Genomic DNA, 20,597 nt, shown 5'->3' with positions numbered 1-20,597 from the left:
ATGTTAGTTAATAAAAATACAGCTGTTCATTGTTTGTTCATGTTAGTTCACAGCCTATAGGCTATAACTGTAACATGATATCATGTTAGCCGAAATATGATTGGGCAATAGGCTAATTATAGTTAGGATATTGAAATCGCTGTGAAACTGTTGTAGCTAGTGTTGCCACCCGTCCCGGTTTTTCCGGGATTGTTCTTCTTTTTAACAACCTGTCCCGGGAAATTTATAAACTCTCCCTGATATACAAAAGGCTCATAAGAATTATGATATACAAAAGGCTCAAAAAAATTTCAAAAGGCTATGTGAATATGTCCCGGTTTTCGAAAGGCTACGAAGAATATATCCCGGTTTTCGAAAGTCTACGTGAATATACGTTCAAACAGCGCGCACGGCAGAGAGGTAGAGAGCGCGAAACCTTGCGTGCATGAAGTGGAATAAAGCTTTATTGGTTCTCTTACGAGAGGTTCTCTCTAGAAGAGTACTGCGTAATATCTTACGCTTTGGGGAAAACCTCTTTTTTTCCACGAGATATTGAAGCCAAAAATTATCCTTAATTCTGAATTAATGTAAAACGCGTTGCAGCAGCATGCAGACATAGGCAAGACGGCTTGTGTGCCTATTCATACTTTGCACATGACGTCACAAGTACTGGCTGGTGGGCAAGAACGTCGTTCTCTAGCAACGAAACCCAGTAAACTTATCAAGGATCTTGCCAGGACGTCGCCAGTTTTAATATACAAAAGTTGGTGTTTTGAGGTGTAAACGACATGCCAGATAGTTGTTGTGCGATTGGATGCACTATTATTCAGCATAATCGGGTTAAGAACGTGCATGTAAACGCGCTCATTCCCTGAAAGTGAAAGTAGAAACGGACTGAGCTTTCAGCATCTGTTGCTGCATTAATGCTGCATTCTCTCAGAGATGACGATGGATATAACGGTATAGCGTCTATCTTAATTTACTGGCTTAATATTGCTCGTGGACCTACATTAATGACAGTAAAAAATTAGAAGAATATTTCTTTTTAAACAAGTTTTTGAAGCTGCTTTAGATTTTTTTTTTAGTTGTGCTGTTCGTGAACTAAAGAATGTTTTTAGGCCTATATCATTTTAGTGATATTATTAATATTTAGTAATTGTATTGTTTTTAGTGTTATTAGTGTCATTAAACGTTTTGTTAATGTGCTATGGAAACAAAATAGCCTCACTATACTGGCTGGCCACTGTTTGTCGCCATTTTGTCAGCGTTTGTTGCCCGCCAGGTATCCATGGTAGTCACGTGACTGCAAAGTATGAATTGGCTGCCCTGCGGCAACAGCAGCAGCCTATCGAGAGAGGCCCTGCGTGATGCCATATCCAATGGGGTGCTTCGCGCCCACTTCATCACGTCCCGCCGAAATAGGCGTGGCCTTGGCCTATAAATATAGCTCGACAGGCTGACACAAATTGATTTTTCATCTCTTCAGCGAAGCTCACGCATCGCTGGATCCGGAGTGAGAAGTCGCGCCGTTGAGAACAAGCCTTCTGCGGGACGAGCCTCTGCCGCCTTCAGCCGCCATACCTGCTACGCTTCCGCATTATATCCTTTTACCTCTGCTGACTGTTCGCCGTCGCGACTCACATTCTCTCTCTCTAAAAGAGCTGCGTCTTTTTCAAGATGCAAAAATCCTGTGGCTTGTGCCGAGCCCCACTCAGCGACCGCCATGTCATCTGCGTTTCCTGCCTGGGTGAGGATCATGCGGCTCTCGCGCTCGTATAGGCGGATGCCCTCATTGCGAGCTGATGCCTACGGTGACTCTGAGGACTCGCCTGGCATCTTTCTCAGAGCCTGCACGTCTGCACGCTGTAGTGCCGCGCTGCAAAAAGCGCCGTGCCCAGCGCGCCCCAGAGCCTTTTCCTGCTCGTCAAAGCTCGCCGTTTTCGGCCGCCAGCTTCGCCAGCATTGCTCGAGTCGCTCACCGACGGACAACGGCCGCCATCCGCCGCGACTTCCGCCATTGAGCTCGAAGAAACAGCCGAAACCTGCTGCTCTATCCTGGCATCAGAAAGTGAGGATTGGGACCGCGCCCCGTCACAGTCAAGGTCAGCGCCCTTTCTTCCTGAGCTTCATGAATAAGTCGCAAAGTCCTGGAACGCCCCCTTCTCCGCTAGAATGCGTACCTCTTCAGCATTCTCCACTGTGCACTGTAAAAAATGGGAATGTCGTCAATTAATATTTAATAATCAAACATTAGTAACATATACATAATAAAAAAGACTATTTGTAGTTTGGAATCACACTGAGCTGACTTCAACAAATTCTAGTTATTTATTAATAACATTTGACTCAGTTTTGTTTGAATAAAATCAGCTGTGAATCGTTAAGTAGAATTTAATTATATTTTATCAGGAAAGTCAATGATGCAGAAAATTGGTAAATGTTACTCATTGGGAGGTCTTTGGATTTAATCACCTTACACTTCCGCTCCAGCTATTTTCAGCCATGCACATGGATCGTCAACATTTCAGAGACTGCCATTTTCCCAAAGGTAAGACTTGTATAAGTTAATAATCATTTTACAAGGATTTGCTGTAACAGTTAGCAGTTGAACATTGTTTTGCATTGCTGCAAGTTATCCAACATTTCAACTTTACTGGTTGAAAGTAAAAATAAAGATATGTTAGCCTAACTTAATGTAACGTAACAGTGATTCTGCCTACTGTTTCGACTAAAAGCGTGGTAATTAATGACTGAAAAAGTAACCTAGTCGTTTAAATATCATTTTTTTTTTTCAAAGTATAACGTTATAGATAATGGCCTTTAAGATACCAGCTATGTTAATCGACTTTTGCCAATTTTCCTGGCATCGGCCTGCACCTCCACCCCGCCCCCACCCCAAGCTAGGTAACGTTAGTCTGTTTTGAGCACGCCTGGATTGTGTGCTAATCCCAAGTTCACAGAGGCTCCATGTTAAGTAATGTTAGCCTCGCAATTCACGGTAACATACAATGAGGCACAACGGGAGATGGCAAAAAGTTTTTCTCTGTCGGAGTATGCATTGAAGCCGGTTTCAACACGTGCTGACAGATTACACCGGCGAGCTACGTCTGAGGTCACTAATTTAGAGCATGATGTGGACTTAAGCTGCCAGAGAGAGGCATCGTCCGTCTGTTTGCAACAACAGATTTAACACTATTATGTTAGCATTTCATGCTCAGTATATCCTCATTCTGTCATGAACGTGTCTCCACAAAACAGAGTAAATAACTAATTTAGGCGATGGACCTTCTTGTAGAATATTTAACACCCTTGTAGGTTTAAAAGACAAATTATTAAAACGTCACATCACTGTATATTAGGAATTTTCTTTGTCAGGTTCACTCTTCATTCTTATTTGCATAGTACATGTTTCAGTGTTCTTAAGCTTTAATAATTACTGTTGCAAACCATTTTGGTTTTTGGTTTGACATTTTATGTAAGTAAATGTCCTAAGTTCATCTGTAATAGTTAGACTGTGTGTCAGAGGCTAATGAGTTATTTTAATGCAGTTCTGTACTTACTGTAAGTATAGTCATAGGTCTGTCACGGACTAACCACTCTTTACCTGAGAAAGATCACCTGTGGTTGAAACAATTGTGCACATAAAGTACAAGATAGTATGCCAGGTGCAGCTCCTTGTGGTTACACATTTTCACTTTGCTGCTTATGTGTTTAGTATGTTCCTGACAGAAATGTGCATGATCATTTTCTAGTACCTCAGTGACTATGTTTGAATAAGAATAAGAATAAAAAATAAGATTTCATTCATATGTAAATAAACTTTTGGTGTTTGTTTAGTTACTCCTTATGTTTCCTCTTATGTATGTGTAAAATAAAATTTCAAATTAAATCTAAGCTCATTTATCATTTCTTTTCAGATGCATGAAGAAACTTTGACTGAAATTTATCAACAGGTATGTATTTTACTTGTATGAAAAACACAAAAAGCTGTGATGCCACATTTCACATGTTGATTATTACTATTTCTTGTATTAACATTTCCTGGTTAAAAGCAGATTACCTGCAGGGCTTTTTTCAATTATGTCCAAAACCTGTAGTTCCAACTTAAATTTGAAATTTAAACAACAGAAAAAATAGAAATAGTGATAACATATGTCTCATAGACATTCAATTAAGTTATGATAACACATTGTTTGTACATACTTTTTCACATCCTAGTTACCATTTAAGGGAATTTTATTACGTTGACATTAATTAAGCAAATTTTCTTTAAAATAGTTTATTGCAAAAATTAGATGTCAGACAAAAACTTAATAAAACTTAATAATATGTACCTGAAATCAAAGGTGTCCAATCTCTTACATGTCATGATCCATTATTGAATTATTAGACCTATTAGTGATGTAGGTTATTAGTTAATAAGACCTTTTTATTTCTTAATACCTTAGGTTTTGGCCAATGGGATGGCATTGTAAGATCTGCAAGTCTTTGTCTGCCACAAAGGGGGATCTACTAAAGCATTATAGACTACAACACGCAACATTTGGTCGTGGGCAATCCCAGCCATGTCCATTTGACAGTTGCCCTTGCACATTTAAAACGCAGAGTGCCCTTCGCACACATTTGTCCAGGTACCATGCAGCTGAACAAAGTCTACAGCCAGGAATAATCTCTGCTTTTAAGTGTGTAGTTTGCAACACTTATGTTTCTACAGAAAAGGACTACTTTCAACATACTGGAAATCATCTAAAGTGCCATGAAACTGTCTTTTGTGCATTTGAAGGATGCAACTTTAGGACAAATATATACAACACATATCTGAAACACAAAAGCAGAAGACACAAATCTTATTCTTTGAGTGATTTTAAGCAAGACGTGTATGAGAGTCACCGTAACCAGACTGTTGACCATTCTGATGTACCAGAGGCCAGTGACGGTGAGGGCACTGCTTTAGATTGTGATCAGGAAAATGCATCTTCCTTAGTTCTTCAAAGAATTGCCTTACTCCTGCTGAAGCTAGAAAGCATCTATAATGCCTCAGGGAAGTGCATTGATGCATTGGTTGAAGACCTTCAGTTCATTTCATCTTCAGCATCTGTTGCAGCTGTTAGAAACATACTTGATTCAACATTGAAGTTTAATAACTGCATTGTTGACCAGGCCATCGTAACTGACTTGGCAGAACAATTATGTAACTTCCATCCCATTAGTATAGCACTTGGAGCAGGTGGTCGGCTTGGTTCCGCTTTTAAGAGAAGAAAGTATTTTAAGTTGCATTTTCAGTGTGTCGATCCTGTTGAATATATTCTTGATTCTCAAAAGAACAAGATGTTTCAATATGTGCCTATTCTAGAGACTCTGCAGGAACTCTTGAAGAATAAAGACATTGCTGAGGGAATCTTATCCAAACATTCAAACAGCACTGGTATATATTAAATCATTTTTTGATGGCAAATGTTTCAAGAAAAATGACTTCTATGCTGGAGAAGAAACAAGACTCTCTATAATCCTTTACGTTGATGACTTTGAGGTGTGTAACCCGCTTGGAACTTCGAGAAAAAAGCACAAAATAACAGCCGTTTATTGGGTTTTGGCAAATGGGTTGTCCAAGTTGCAATCTGCATTATCATCAATTCAGCTAGCTTTACTTTGCAAAGCTGTTGATGTCAAGCAGTTTGAATACAAAGCAGTTTTGGAACCACTCTTGAAAGATCTTGCCATTCTAGAACAGAAAGGGATTTTCATTTCTAGTGTTGGACAGAATGTTAAAGGCACTGTACACTGTGTTGTAGCTGATAATCTCGGTGCACATTCAATCAGTGGACTAGTTGAAAGTTTCACAGGGCCATACATCTGTAGATTTTGTCTTGGACATTCTTCTGACTACCAGACACATGAAGTGCGGACTGGAGTATTTCCGCCTCGGACAAAGAAGGACCATAGTTTGCATGTGCAAACTGTGAGAGAAAATCCAAATTTAACACATTGCTTTGGCGTAAAGCGGTCGTGTCCATTGACTGATAAATTGAATACTTTTCACTTTGTCTCTGGGTACCCACCAGATGTGCTACACGACCTTTTTGAAGGCATAGTCCCAAGAGAATTAGCATTGTGTTTCCAGATTTTTACCAAGAAGAAGTACTTTAATTTGACAGTACTCAACGAGTTAATCACACATTTTCCCTATAAGGGCTCGGACAAAGCCAACAGACCTCAAGAAATCCCTCAAAACTACATTCATCGCAAAACTATAGGTGGAAATGCCCATGAGAATTGGGCCCTTATACAGTTGTTGCCTCTCATTGTTGGATCACGGATACCTGAGGGTGATCCTGCCTTGCAGGTTCTTCTGACTTTAAAAGACATTGTTGAATTGGTGGTTGCCCCTGTTCACACAGTTGAAACTATTGCATACCTTGACTTTAAAATATGTGAACATCGTGACAGATTCTTAGCAGTTTTTCCTGAAGAGACACTGACACCCAAACACCATTTTTTGGAACACTATCCTGGATTGATTGAAGAATATGGGCCTCTGGTTGGTGTATGGACAATGCGCTTTGAAGCAAAACACAGCTTTTTTAAGCAGGTTGTGAAGCACACTAAAAACTTTAAAAATGTATTGTTGACCCTTTCTACAAGACATCAAATGATGATGGCATACCACTTGTATACAGACATTGGAAAACAGGCATTGTGTGTCACAAAAATATCTGTCGTGCCTTTAGATGTGCTGCATTCAGACATACAGGAAGCTTTAAGAAAAACATCACCGAGTCTGTATACTGTGCAGTTAGCTAACACTGTCGGTTACTATGGAACAAGGTACACTGTTGGGATGATCCTGTCCTTTGGCTCTACTGGTGGACTACCTGACTTTGCTGAGATTGTTCAGATAGCCATATTGGACAACTGTATATATTTTATTGTAAAGTTACTCCCTGCCTGGTATGAAGATCACCTAAGATCTTTTTACCTGGAGGTCACTGGGAAAATGGCTCTTTTGGATCAGCAGAAACTTGGAGACGTCTACCCCTTGGCCGCGTACAGTGTAGGAGGAAAACGCTTGGTTACACTCAAACGTCACATCTGTTGTGCATTTTAGGTAATTGAAATAATTATGTTTACATAATTTATCTTTACATCTTACAATGTCTATACTGTAGCCCAATTATCTGGAAGTGCACCATACTAATTAATTTAGTCCAACAGTAAGAGTTCCAGGTGCTGGCTGTGGTGGTGGATTTCATTTTATTGGCATCCAACTGATATAACCCTTATTTTGAGAGTTGTCTATCTATCTATTCTGATGGCACACACCAGGCTCTTAATTACATTATTCATTGTTGGGTCTAGTGTGATGTTTAAGTTTCTGCTTGCTATTAAACTGTTGTCATTTCACATTCTTGTCAATCTGGCAGAGATGGAGGCAAAACTCAGAGTAATACTTGATGACCGAGTTGAGAAGTTGGTCCTTCCATCAGGAATCCCACCCACTGTGGAGGAGCTGCAAACTGTTGTGAAGGAGACCTTTGGAATTTCTGATGATTTCGATCTTCAGTATTTGGACTCAGAATTTGAAGATTACTTTACTCTTCATACAAGTGACCAAATTAAACATAAAGACACCATAAAGATTGTTCACACTGCCCCAATTATCTTTGACTTGCTTCCACTTGATGAGAGTTTGGGCAGTTCCTTTGATCAACAGTCAACAGACTGTTACTCTGCATCTCATTCAGAGTCATCTGCTGGAATTTCTTCTTCACAGGACACCATTATCCTGTCTAGGCGAAATACTACAGAACGATGTCAGCCATGGCCAAAGCAGTTCCCCATTCCAGGGTTTGCATACGAAACTGAGATGTACCTTGAAAGAGCCACTGAAGACTACAAGAAGAATGGAACATTTGTGACTACCTCAAAGATCAAGACGGACATACTTGAGAAGCTGGCTGAAACTATATATACATATACAGCCTATCCATCAAGTGCACAGATAAGTGATGTTGCTGAGGCACTTGTCAAGAAGTATCCCTGTCTTAAGGAACCCGGCTCCTTCTCAGGTTACTATGGATGGCAACAAAGCATCAAATACAAGATGGCAAATTATCGCACCAAACTCCGAGGCTATGGTGTTCCTGAGGTGATGTGTAATGCACTGAAACGTAAGAGCCCAGCAAACCAGAAGTCTGCAAAGAGTGTAAAAAAACCTCGAAAGGCAGAGGTAAACTACCTGCCCCCTTACCCTGCAGGAGAGGATGAAGATAGTCAAGAACAAGAGAGGATTCAGTTGCTCACTGAAGTAAGAAAAAGGGACAACAACAAATTCATCAAAGAAAAAATGGCCAAAACATTTGCACACAGAAGAAACGAAATCATCAACCTATCACCCAGCATAGAGGACATCAAAACCAGATGGCCTGCCCGATTTGAGCCATCTCAAGTGAGTTACAAGCACATGCTAATTTGAAATATTCCTAGTCCACTGTGAAGGACTGCACTGGTGGTTTTGCATATTTAGATTGTAAATAGAAAATGTGTGTTATGTAACTGTCAACTGTTTTCAATTATATTTTCAAAGTCAAATTCCAGCATGATTTATATTTTGTTGCATTATGTAACTGTACAGTTTCTAACAGGAATCATTTTAAATAATCTTTGTAAGTGCATGCGAGAGACTACCAACACTGAAGATTGTAGTATGCTGCACAGTCAGATGATTTAACCCAGAATGTACATGAAGGTCATAATATCATCATCAGAATAAGATTGCTTCTTGCTAGAGTTGTGAGAAGTGGCTTTAAAGCTGGTTTCATTATTTGTCTTTCAGATCCAGGATGAGTTTAACAGAATCACAATGGTGCATCTTGAATCAAAGTTCATGTCTTAGCTGGATGAATACACTCCGAGGCTTCTGAACATCTTCCACTCCAAAGGTGGAACCATGGGGTTGAGGTTGCAGGCCATCCTACTCAAGGTACCCTTAAATGACTATTATGTTTGTATATTATTTTGTAATCAAACTGCTGGAATATAATGCACTTATTACTTAAATCTACAGGAGGTAATGTTAGCCTATGATTCTCTCTGATAAAGGAATTAAATAATAGCTAACATTTTAAAAAGTTTGTATACACTCAGTGGTCACTTTATTAGATACATCATTATTCAAGTTTATTCAGTTTTTGTTGACATTGTCAGAAATGTGTATATTCAGTTATATGTTATTGAGTCAAAGTTAAAAGCGGTGCTATAGATGCTTTCAACGGTAACACAAACAAACGGTACTGCGCATGTGCATTACTCTGGCCCAACCTTAACTTCCGGCGAACTTCCGCAAAAAATCCATAACAAGTAAATAACCTTAGTATTAGCTGGTATTTCTTGCCAGTCGAAGTAAAGAAACGTAACTTGGCCAAACTGAAATGTGATAAGGTCACACTACCAGACCCGTTAAGCAAAAATTTGAGACAAGAATGTTTTTCTACCAACATGTCTGATTTACCGCTGTGTTTCCCACAGAATGAAACTGGCGAGTGCGGCGTCGGCGGGATTTTATAAGGTTAACATACAGGTCCTTCTCAAAAAATTAGCATATTGTGATAAAGTTAATTATTTTCCATAATGTAATGATAAAAATTAAACTTTCATATATTTTAGATTCATTGCACACCAACTGAAATATTTCAGGTCTTTTATTGTTTTAATACTGATGATTTTGGCATAACGCTCATGAAAACCCAAAATTCCTGTCTCAAAAAATTAGCATATCATGAAAAGGTTCTCTAAACAAGCTATTAACCTAATCATCTGAATCACCTAATTAATTATAAACACCTGCAAAAGATTCCTGAGGCTTTTAAAAACTCCCAGCCTGTTTCATTACTCAAAACCGCAATCATGGGTAAGACTGCCGACCTGACTGCTGTCCAGAAGGCCATCATTGACACCCTCAAGCAAGAGGGTAAGACAGAAAGAAATTTCTGAACAAATAGGCTGTTCCCAGAGTTCTGTATCAAGGCACCTCAGTGGGAAGTCTGTGGGAAGGAAAAAGTGTGGCAAAAAACGCTGCACAACGAGAAGAGGTGACCGGACCCTGAGGAAGATTGTGGAGAAGGACCGATTCCAGACCTTGGGGGACCTGCGGAAGCAGTGGACTGAGTCTGGAGTAGAAACATCCAGAGCCACCGTGCACAGGCGTGTGCAGGAAATGGGCTACAGGTGCCGTATTCCCCAGGTCAAGCCACTTTTGAACCAGAAACAGCGGCAGAAGCGCCTGACCTGGGCTACAGAGAAGCAGAACTGGACTGTTGCTCAGTTTTGCATGTCATTCGGAAATCAAGGTGCCAGAGTCTGGAGGAAGACTGGGGAGAAGGAAATGCCAAAATGCCTGAAGTCCAGTGTCAAGTACCCACAGTCAGTGATGGTCTGGGGTGCCATGTCAGCTGCTGGTGTTGGTCCACTGTGTTTTATCAAGGGCAGGGTCAATGCAGCTAGCTATCAGGAGATTTTGGAGCACTTCATGCTTCCATCTGCTGAAAAGCTTTATGGAGATGAAGATTTCATTTTTCAGCACGACCTGGCACCTGCTCACAGTGCCAAAACCACTGGTAAATGGTTTACTGACCATGATATTACTGTGCTCAATTGGCCTGCCAACTCTCCTGACCTGAACCCCATAGAGAATCTGTGGGATATTGTGAAGAGAAAGTTGAGAAACGCAAGACCCAACACTCTGGATGAGCTTAAGGCCGCTATCGAAGCATCCTGGGCCTCCATAACACCTCAGCAGTGCCACAGGCTGATTGCCTCCATGCCACGCTGCATTGAAGCAGTCATTTCTGCAAAAGGATTCCCGACCAAGTATTGACTATTGTGTGCATAACTGAACATAATTATTTGAAGGTTGACTTTTTTTTTTTTGTATTAAAAACACTTCTTTTATTGGTCGGATGAAATATGCTAATTTTTTGAGACAGGAATTTTGGGTTTTCATGAGCTGTATGCCAAAATCATCAGTATTAAAACAATAAAAGACCTGAAATATTTCAGTTGGTGTGCAATGAATCTAAAATATATGAAAGTTTAATTTTTATCATTACATTATGGAAAATAATGAACTTTATCACAATATGCTAATTTTTTGAGAAGGACCTGTACTAGCTCTCATTAGCTAGGCTCCTTACATGCTTGCTAATAACCTTTTTTCAAGGTGGGTTGCCGAGATTGACAGCGTGTTGGAAGGATATGTCCAGCGTTGTTCATGATATTAACCATTCAATACACAGACTGGTCTGCTGTCAATGTGTTTTCGGGAGAGAGAGAGAGAGAGAGAGGGAGGGAGTGAATATGCGCTGCATGCAGCTCTGCAGTCAAATACAAATTTTCCCATCTTAAATTGTAAAAAACATGGAAATCAATATGTGGCGATCAGCGCTGATAATGTGGTGGGCTGCCACTAATAAATGTATGGGAAACACTGTAACGATAGCCTACACATATTTGAATACCGCCGTCTCCCTCCTCGTTAGGAAACCTTAACATTTTTAGTTTCAAAATTGCGTTTGCTCCCGAGGTCAGGCTGCACCCCACAGCGCAACAACCTGCTCATCACCTTAACTTTCACTGCATTTGTAGTCGATGGCATATTAACCAGTAAACACTAATAAAAAAACAGAGCGGAAGTTAACTTTCGGCTGGCACATCACCATGGCAACGGGTCCAATGAAAGGGTCTATACTGGACGGCATTGTGCTGAAGTGTTTGTAATTCTTTGTTTTGCATATTTACATACATGTGGGGACATTCATGTTGGAATATTAGTAATACCTTCGAATAGTCCAGTAGAAAATCTTCCAAAAGTAATAAGCTCAATGCTAAAACCTATACATTAATACCGCCTCTATGACCGTGTCAAAAAAAACTGAACATCATAAAAGGAGACTTTATGCCAATTGTATTGAACTTAAATTGTACAGGTGCACAAATTTAAAGTGACCACTGAGTATACACTATCACTCACAACCAGTGGCACATGTTTGAGACTTGCAAAGTAGTGTATTGGCATAACTGATTATGTTCCATGTTCTTGATTGGAAACCAAAACCCTCAACCTGCAATGGTTATGTGATTAACAGCCATTTTAAGCATATCTGTTTAGGTATATCTTTTTTAAACATGATTTATTGAAAAAGTCTGCCGCGGTCATCTACAAATAATGTGTAACATATGTTGTTTACATAACCATATAGCAACTCGTTTAGCGCCAGTTATCACTCAGTTCTGTGTACTTACTGCTTAAAGGAATACGTTGAGGAACGGCTAGTCTGGCTCTGTCCAAAAAATTTGCCTACCAGCACATATAAAGCTCACCGATTGACATGTTATGTCTTGTTTGTTTAATCCATACAAAACCCAAGGTGTAAAAATTGTGTGGTTTTATGGGAGTTCATATGCACTGTTAGTTGACACCTAAGACATTTTGTTTAGCAGTAATGTAAGCCACCTAGTGTAAAAAGTCTCAGCTTTAAGAATGTTTTATGTCATTAAATGATTTTTACACCATGAACTTGAATTATGTTTATGTTTGTCATTTCAGGCTCCAAGCAACCCTAGCATAAGCATGACCAGAGATGTTGTCATTCGGTGTATGATGGTGTATCTTGGGGAATCCACAGATCACCTCTTAAAGGAGTATGATGTAAGTTGACGAACATGTTAAAATATAAAGAAGGTGATCTGTCTCATCTCTAGGGCTGGGTGTCGACAGCCAAATTGCTTCGACAAGTATTAAAAAGTGCCTGGTCATTTTGTACCAAATTTGATAAAGAGTAAATCTCATCAGCATTAACTGTGACTAAATTAAGACCATCATCTCTGGTGTCATTGAATTGTTTTCATGTGGTGGTCAGCTGATTAGATCCTTTTGAACTTACCTGGCATGAAAATATGCTTATGGAAGTACATTATCTCTGATTTTTTTCTGTAACTGAAGTAAATCATGTGCAACAGCCATGATAGCCACAGGTTTTCTTGTCCAAAGGGTTGAAAACAATTTGGGAGTTGTTGAATTAGAATCTTCTCCTTTGGTGGTGCAGTCTGAAATACCCAATGTTGTTGCTTTTTCAGGACGCTGATAAAGACAGTGTGTCACAGGACCTTGCTGTACAAAGGATTAAAATCTACAACATCAAGCCTACTACGCCAGAGGGTCCTGATGACATCGGAATTGTAGTAGAGGGCGTGAAAGTTCTGGCTGCTCTGGGTAACTTTCCAAGGGCTTGCTCCATGGTCATTGGCTTGGCATATGCAGTGAATCTTGCCTATCCCAAGGAGCTCAGATACACGCTTGAAGTCTTCCAGAAACTCCTCCTTGAGCTGGATTGTTCAAAGCTGTCCCCAAAAGTGAACAGCCTCAAGAATAAGCTACTAGCTTAAGAAAAGGGACCCTCGCAGAATGAAAGGGGACAATTAAGTCACTGTCAAAACTGTCACACGGTTACCCACTCACTGTGAAGGAACTGCAAACTGTTACTGAAGGAGACCTTTGGACTTTCTGATGAGTTCAGTCGTTAGTGTTCGGACTTGGAATTTGAAGATTACTTTACTCTTCATAAAAGTGACCAAATTAAACATAAAGGCACCATAAAGATTGTTCACGCTGCCCTGATTGTTCTTAACTTTATTCAACTTGATGAATGTTTGGGCATTTTCTTTTTCAACTGTTAAGTAACTGAAAAATATTGATTTTCAGTGCAACATGGGCTTGTTCAGAAATATCAAACCAACCATACTCATTTGGCATTGTGTTTTTGAATTTATATTGCCACAGGCAGCTGTTATTGTACATTGTGATTCCTCTGTGTACACTAGGGGCAAATTTTACATCTTTTAATTGAGAAATTTGAACAAATTCATGTGATTTTTTTTAAGTGAGACCTATTTAAGCAAAAAGTAAAGTAAGGCTAATGGAATTACTTGACCTTATCCCAGGTTCCATGTGATATTTTAATCAATTACTATTAGCCATTTGAATAACATAATGGCCCTGACGATTTCAATTGGCACATGTAGTAAAATATTTTAAATGAAAAGGTAAGAAAAATTTGTAGACTAAAAAATATCATAATAACTGTCATTGTCATAATTTAAATGCAGTAACCGGACTAAACCTTAAATCACATCACAAATTACTGGAAAATTTAAGCCAATGATGTAGCAGAAATTAAACACCATTAAATGAACAAACATTTATTAACATCCGAATCCCAAATGCCATTATATTGTCCCTATTGTACGCATACATGTTTTCTGCCTTTGTTTTCTTAGCCTCTTTCTGTGTTTTATTGTTGTATTTTGACATTTTGCACTAAACAACTTGAAAAATGTCAGATAAACATGTTTAGAAAAAAACTGACAAATAAATGTTTACCTGCTGTTATGCATGATGATTTATTAACCCAATTTAAGTTACCTGTGGCACCAAGAAGGCATGATATTGAGTGTATTATACATAGAAACATTATGGCAACAAAGTGACATCCAATATAATTGAATAGATTTAAAGCAATGTGATACCAATTAAAACTTCAATTTAAACAATTCATTTAGCTACGGATAAACATGAAACGCAGAATAAATGTGTTGAATTAGGCAAAAATGTGCTAAAATATTAGTTAATATAACTTAATTTTATCCAGATATTTAGTAAATCTAAATTCACTTCTACTAGATGTTTAGTAAATCTAAAGCAATTTCTCCTAGATATTTAGTAAATCTAAATTCACTTCTCCTAGATATTTAGTAAATTTAAAGCAATTTCTCCTAGATATTTGGTAAATCTAAATTACTTTTGCTCAGATATTTATTAAACATAAATTGCTTTTCCTTGTGAAACTGATTTGGATTTACTAATAATATTTTGGCTTAAAATTTTGCATGCTATTACTAAATTCAACACATTTTAAGTGTTGCTTTTATGAACATGTACTCATTTTTTTTGGTTTAAATTTAGTTAATTTATTCAATACTTTTTAATCAAAGATTTAGAACTTAAAATCTATTCAATTATATTACGTGTCACTTTGTTGCCATAAATTTAAGTAACCATTGGTCACATTTTTTACGGTGTGTACGGTGCGAAAGACAGGATACCGCTCTCTTCCTCCAGTGGAAGCAGCCGTAGTAGCCCATCTTTGCCCGCCCTCTGCTGGACGGCGTGTTCAGACGGTGCTACCCTCTAGAGCCTGCCGTTTGACTTCCGCCAAGCTCAGCTGCGCTTACACCGCCGCTGGACAGGCTGCGTCAGCACTGCACACCATGGCTGTACTACAGATCTTCCAGGCCGACCTTCTCCGTAGAATGGACGAGGAAGGACCGGAAGCTGTCAGCGTGCCAGATTTGCGAAGCGCTACAGACCTGGCTCTACGCGCTGCGAAATCTGCTGCACAGGCCGTAGGACGTAACATGGCTTCTCTCACTGTGGCTGACGTTATCAGAGATGACGGACTCGGAGCGCTCTGTGTTCCTCGATGCGTCCATCTCCTCAGCTGGCCTCTTTTGATCTGCCGTCAAGGATTTCGCGGACAGATTCGTCGAGGTTCAGAAAACGTCACAGGTCCGCGAACAGGTCCACCTGCGCTTTGCCAAATGTCTTCCACAGCAGTTGGATCGACCCTGAGGCGAAACAGGCCGGAGGCCCATGCCCGGGTTGGAACTCGCGCTTTCAGCCATAACTGCAGTGGGCGAATGCGAAGCAGGCCCAGCTGGAGTACCAAGGATGCGGAGGCCATGAGGCCCAGCATTTTCTGAAACCTTTTGAGCGGGACTATAGAGCCGAGGCGGAAGGATTTTGTGGCGGGCTGAATGTCCAGTCCGCGCTCCAGCGACAGGCACGCTGTCGCAGACAGCGGGTCCAGTTCTGTGCCCAGAAAGGAAATTCTGACTGGGAGACAGCGAACTTTTTGCCCAATTGACTGATTCTCGAGATGCTCGAGTAATGCGGTCCTGTGTTCTATGAGTTCTGATTGTGATCGAGCTAGAATCAGCCAACCGTCCAAGTAGTTCAAGAGTCGCATGCCCCGAAGTCTCAGGGGTGCGAGAGCCGCGTCCATGCACATCGTAAATGTACGGGGTGCCAGAGACAGGCCGAACGGCAGGACTGTGTATTGATATGCTTGGCCCTCCAAGGCGAATCTCAAGCATTGCCTGTGAAGGAATACAACTTTGTCAAATGTTTAATTTAGTTTCATATATAAACTGAGAAAGTTCTGGAACTTGAATTTAGCATTCAGCTGTGGAGCACGAAACTCCTGTTTTATTCTGTGTCTCTATATACAGCTGTCAGACGGGTTTTCTTTCTATTGTAAGTTAAATGAAACATGTTAATGAAACTCTTGGAGACTCTCGCGAGCTTTTGTCTTAGCAAGAGAGAGTCCTGTCACTCCTGTTCTGGAGTCTCAGGGTTTGAATAAGTTTTCCCCTCTCTCTTTTAATACCGGTTCCTAAACCTGTATATGAGTTTCCACCATCACAATGCAATCCCTCCCTCTTATAATGTATATATATATTACAATGTTTGACTCAAGAAGTCAGACGATGTTGGAATGACTGCAGCACCCGACAAGCAATAAAAGAACTTCTGCTTGGAAAATTTCCTCCGTCTCCTGGTCTGAGCTTCTAACTTTTCTACAAGGAGAAAGTTCACTACACCTGTGACGTGACGCTATTTGTATTTGGAAATAAGTGTCTTTCAGATCTATTGACATAAACCAGTCCCCCTGTCGAACTTGTGCAAGGATTTTCCTAGTTGTAAGCATTCTGAACTGGCGCTTCACAAGCACTCTGTTCAGCTGTCGTGGGCACATTCACTACGTTTAATGCACAATCGAAGTAGTCGATTTTATTTGTGCGAGCCCTGCACTGCGGGCTGTGAGAGTATGTGGGAATGAGCACTTAGTCGTGGGCCAGCAGAGCGAGAGCGTGGTCTCTGGTCTCGGGCCTCAGCCCCGCTGCCCTCTCTATGTTTTTCCCCCTGTCTCCCTCCTGCCTCAGGTGTTGGAACGAATCAGGGAAGACGGATACTCAGTGCTGCTGTTGGCCCCGCTCTGGACGAACCAGGCCTGGTTCCCGGTCCTGATGCAGCTGACCAGCACTGCCCCGTGGCCAATACCGATGAGGAAAGACCTCCTCTCTCAGGCCAAGGGCTCGATTTGGCATCCTCGCCCGGAGCTATGGTCTCTACATGCATGGGCCATCAATGGGTACCCACTAACCTCCCGGAGGGAGTGTTAAACACGATCGTGCAGGCTAGAGCCCCGTCTACTAGACGGCTCTACTCCTCAAAATGGTCCGTGTTCTCTGGCTGGTGTCAAGCTCAAGGCTTTTCACCCCTAGACTGTGGGGTTACAGAGGTTCTCTCCTTCCTTCAAGAGCTACTGGATAAGGGCAGGACCCCATCCACGCTCAAGATTTATGCGGCGGCCATAGCAGCGTTTACAAAACCGGCGTCTGACCAGCCGCTGGGGAGGAACGATCTGGTCGTACGATTCCTCAGGGGAGCTAGGGGGTTGAATCCTCCCAGACCCCCGACAGTCTTTCTACGGTTTTGGAAGCCATGAAAGGTGCCCCATTCGAGCCAATACATTTGTCAGGCATGAAACATTTGTCTTTCAAGACAGTTTCTTATGGCTCTCGTTTCGGTGAATTGCATAGGGGACTTACAAGCGATTTCGGTAAGCGCGACATGTATGGAATTCGGGCCTAATGGCTCGAAGGTCATACTCAAACCAAGGCACGGGTACGTGCATAAATTCCTCAACACACCGTTCAGGGCCCAGGTCATTTCCCTGTCCGCCCTTCCGGTTCACAACGAGGAGAAGGACGCCAGTCTCCTTTGCCCTGTCAGGGCACTGAGAACTTATGTGTCCAGCTCGTCTGGTTTCAGACAGACTGAGCAGCTCTTTGTTTTGTTTAGCGGGCGTTCTAAGGGACTAGCCGCATTAAAACAGAGCCTATCCAGGTGGATAGTCGATGCAATAGCGCTGGCTTACACTTCTAAGGGCCTACAGTGTCCTTTGGTTGTCAGAGCGCACTCCACAAGAGGCGTGGCCTCATCATGGGCGCGGTCTAGCGGAATTACCTTGCAAGATATCTGTACGGCGGCAGGCTGGGCCTCGCCGTCTACATTTATAAGGTTTTATAACCTAGAGGTTCCCGCCTTACAGGCTAACCTCCTGTCGGTCTAAGAATCAGCACTATCTGCCCCGATGTGTCGGCTCAGAATGCTGAATTTTGCCTCTGCATCACACACTGTTAATGTGCTTAGCTCCTGACGATGCTATTTATGGGGAATGACACTTCTAGCCTCTCTTCCCTGACTCTCTGTGAGTCTATGGTGATTATGCACTATATGAGCCCCGGGCTACTGCCCTTGGGACTTTGGTGTCGGATCCCAGTACGCACAGTGTTTTTACACTGTGTTCCCCATAGCGTAAGATAATACGCAGTACGAGAGAACCTCTCATAAGAGAACGTACTCGGTTACTAACGTAACCTCGGTTCTCTCAAGAAGAGGGAACGAGTACTGCGTTTCTTGCCGTGCTTACTACATGTTCTGGTTCGCTTCGGCGGTGAAAAACCAGTTTGTATCAGCCTGTCGAGCTATATTTATATTTATATATATACGCCTATTTCTGCGGGATGTGACGAAGTGGGCGCGAAGCGCCCCCATTGGATATTGCGTCACACAGGGCCCCTCTCGATAGGCTGCTGCTGTTGCCGCAGGGCAGCCAATAGGCACACAAGCCGTCTTGCCTATGTCTGCATGCTCCTGCAACGCGTTTTACATTAATTCAAAATTAAGGATAATTTTTGGCTTCAATTTCTCGAGGAAAAGAGGTTTTCCCCATAGCGTAAGATATTACGCAGTACTCTTCTAGAGAGAACCGAGGTTACGTTAGCAACCGAGTACGTTTTCAAATTCAGAGCTATTTTTCATTTTCAACTACCAACCTTTTACACACACCCACACACACAGAGAGAGAGAGAGAGAGAGAGAGAGAGAGAGAGAGAGAGAGAGAGAGAGAGAGAGAGACAAAAAAAAAGAGCCTTCAAACCGCCCCCCAAAAATAAAAAATTCACATGACTGTAAAAATCTGCATTAAAAGTATTGTAATATTGCATTACAAGACTAAAACCAAGTAAATAACCATGTTTGTCCCACAAACCATGCCCAACACACATTTTTGACTCATTGAAGTACTGTCCCACATTAGGCGGATCATGCTGTCCCTGATTTGGAAACCACATTTCCTAATGTGGGACACTAGGAAATTTGAAAAAATATAAAATATATAGTTTATACACAAAGTTACACTATTTTTTGATAGACAAACATTTCATAAGCATATTAGGCTAAAAAGTAGCAGGATTGCTTTGTTTAAAATGTATCTAACTCCTTAACATCAAATTTGTTAAAACTCTGTCACTAATCCTCGTATGGTCTTCAGACAAGGTGCCTCCTGTTTGATGATTTCTCCACCCTCAAATATGATTGGACATTTGATAGGTCATGTGATTTTGATAACATAACACCACAGCTTTGTCTAACCCATAGTTTCACTGTCATTCATGTATTTATGGGGGACCTACAAACACTAGACCTTAGGTGTTCCACATTAGGCAGTGTCCCACATTAGGGCAATTCACCCTACCATTTTATACAATACAGCATATTGGTTTAAAGCCACAAATATCAGAACTTCCTAGAGGCTTACTGTTATTGAGACATGCAAGACATTCATTAAAAGCAGAAAGACATATATTGGCATCAAAGGCCGCGGCAACATGGTTCATTTCGTTTGTTACTCACTTTAACCCAAACCCGATGTTCTTGGTTTGCTTCTTATTTATTAAATCCAGGCCATTGGTTGATGAAATATTGATTCAAATTAAGATACAAATTATACAAAACGAAATTCACTTTAAAGAAAGTCTTTCTACAAAAAAACTTAATGAAGTGCTTAAAATCTGACCCACTTTATGTCACCCGTCATATTGCCAATCCTACGATGTAGCTCTTATTCATGCTGTTCACTATTCATAATCAACATAAATTAAATAAAATTACAATAGCCTATTATTTAAACATAATTGTGAAACTGGCAAAGAGCGGATATTGAGCGGAGAGTCACGGTGAAAGGAAACTTGAAACTTGTTTTTAAATGGGAAGCGCGTCTTGGTTCACCCTCCGCCTGTCAGAAAATTAATATGCTTTATTACACAAAACGAAACTTTGAAACATTGTTATATTTATAAATGACTATCACTTGGAGAATAGCCGCCTTTAATAGCCATTTTTGTTAAACATCAATACAGATTGGGGCTGCACGATATTGAAGAATAATGCGATGTTATTGTAACACCTGTTTGCAATAGGTAGTCTATTTTTGTGGACCACTAGGTTCGTCTAGGGAGCCTGAGATAATCGTAGTTTAAAGATACAGATAAAATGACTCAGGACTTATTTTGATATCAGCCGACTATTTACTATTTACAGTGTTAAGATAATAATGAAATACATTTGTTGTAAACACTCAATAAGAACAATCACATGG

At 40.8% G+C, this 20,597-nt stretch overlaps 1 protein-coding gene across 3 annotated transcripts; it reads left to right on the top strand.

Annotated features, from left to right (window-relative positions):
* Positions 1-2,393: 2,393 nt before the first annotated feature.
* On the top strand, positions 2,394-14,661 carry LOC143730865 (uncharacterized). 3 transcript variants are annotated; one of them, XM_077221434.1, is made up of 5 exons: positions 2,411-2,527; positions 3,897-3,932; positions 8,813-8,959; positions 12,581-12,682; positions 13,111-14,661. In XM_077221434.1, exons 3-5 carry the CDS (start codon positions 8,927-8,929, stop codon positions 13,417-13,419), a joined length of 444 nt encoding a protein of 147 aa, XP_077077549.1. In that variant the 5' UTR covers positions 2,411-2,527; positions 3,897-3,932; positions 8,813-8,926; the 3' UTR covers positions 13,420-14,661. The 3 variants fall into 3 exon arrangements, with proteins under 3 accessions (XP_077077551.1, XP_077077549.1, XP_077077550.1); XM_077221435.1 differs by lacking the exons at positions 2,411-2,527; positions 3,897-3,932 and adding exons at positions 5,625-7,084; positions 7,401-8,425; XM_077221436.1 differs by lacking the exon at positions 3,897-3,932 and having other exon boundaries at positions 2,394-2,527.
* Positions 14,662-20,597: the final 5,936 nt, after the last annotated feature.

Source organism: Siphateles boraxobius, unplaced genomic scaffold, assembly GCF_051911475.1.
Source record: "Siphateles boraxobius isolate OS27281-9 unplaced genomic scaffold, OSU_SipBor_1 83, whole genome shotgun sequence".
Lineage (NCBI taxonomy): Eukaryota > Metazoa > Chordata > Actinopteri > Cypriniformes > Leuciscidae > Siphateles > Siphateles boraxobius.
The sequence above is the reverse complement of the archived record's forward strand: the minus strand, read 5'-3'. Positions and strand labels throughout refer to the sequence as shown.

What these genes read in the sequence shown, in the direction of transcription:
- LOC143730865 (XM_077221436.1), top strand. Translation starts at nt 8,927, where the DNA reads ATGGGGTTGAGGTTGCAGGCCATCCTACTCAAG. An exon ending in TGCAGGCCATCCTACTCAAG is followed by an intron (nt 8,960 to 12,580) that starts GTACCCTTAAAT and finishes TTGTCATTTCAG; the next exon opens with GCTCCAAGCAACCCTAGCAT. An exon ending in ACCTCTTAAAGGAGTATGAT is followed by an intron (nt 12,683 to 13,110) that starts GTAAGTTGACGA and finishes TTGCTTTTTCAG; the next exon opens with GACGCTGATAAAGACAGTGT.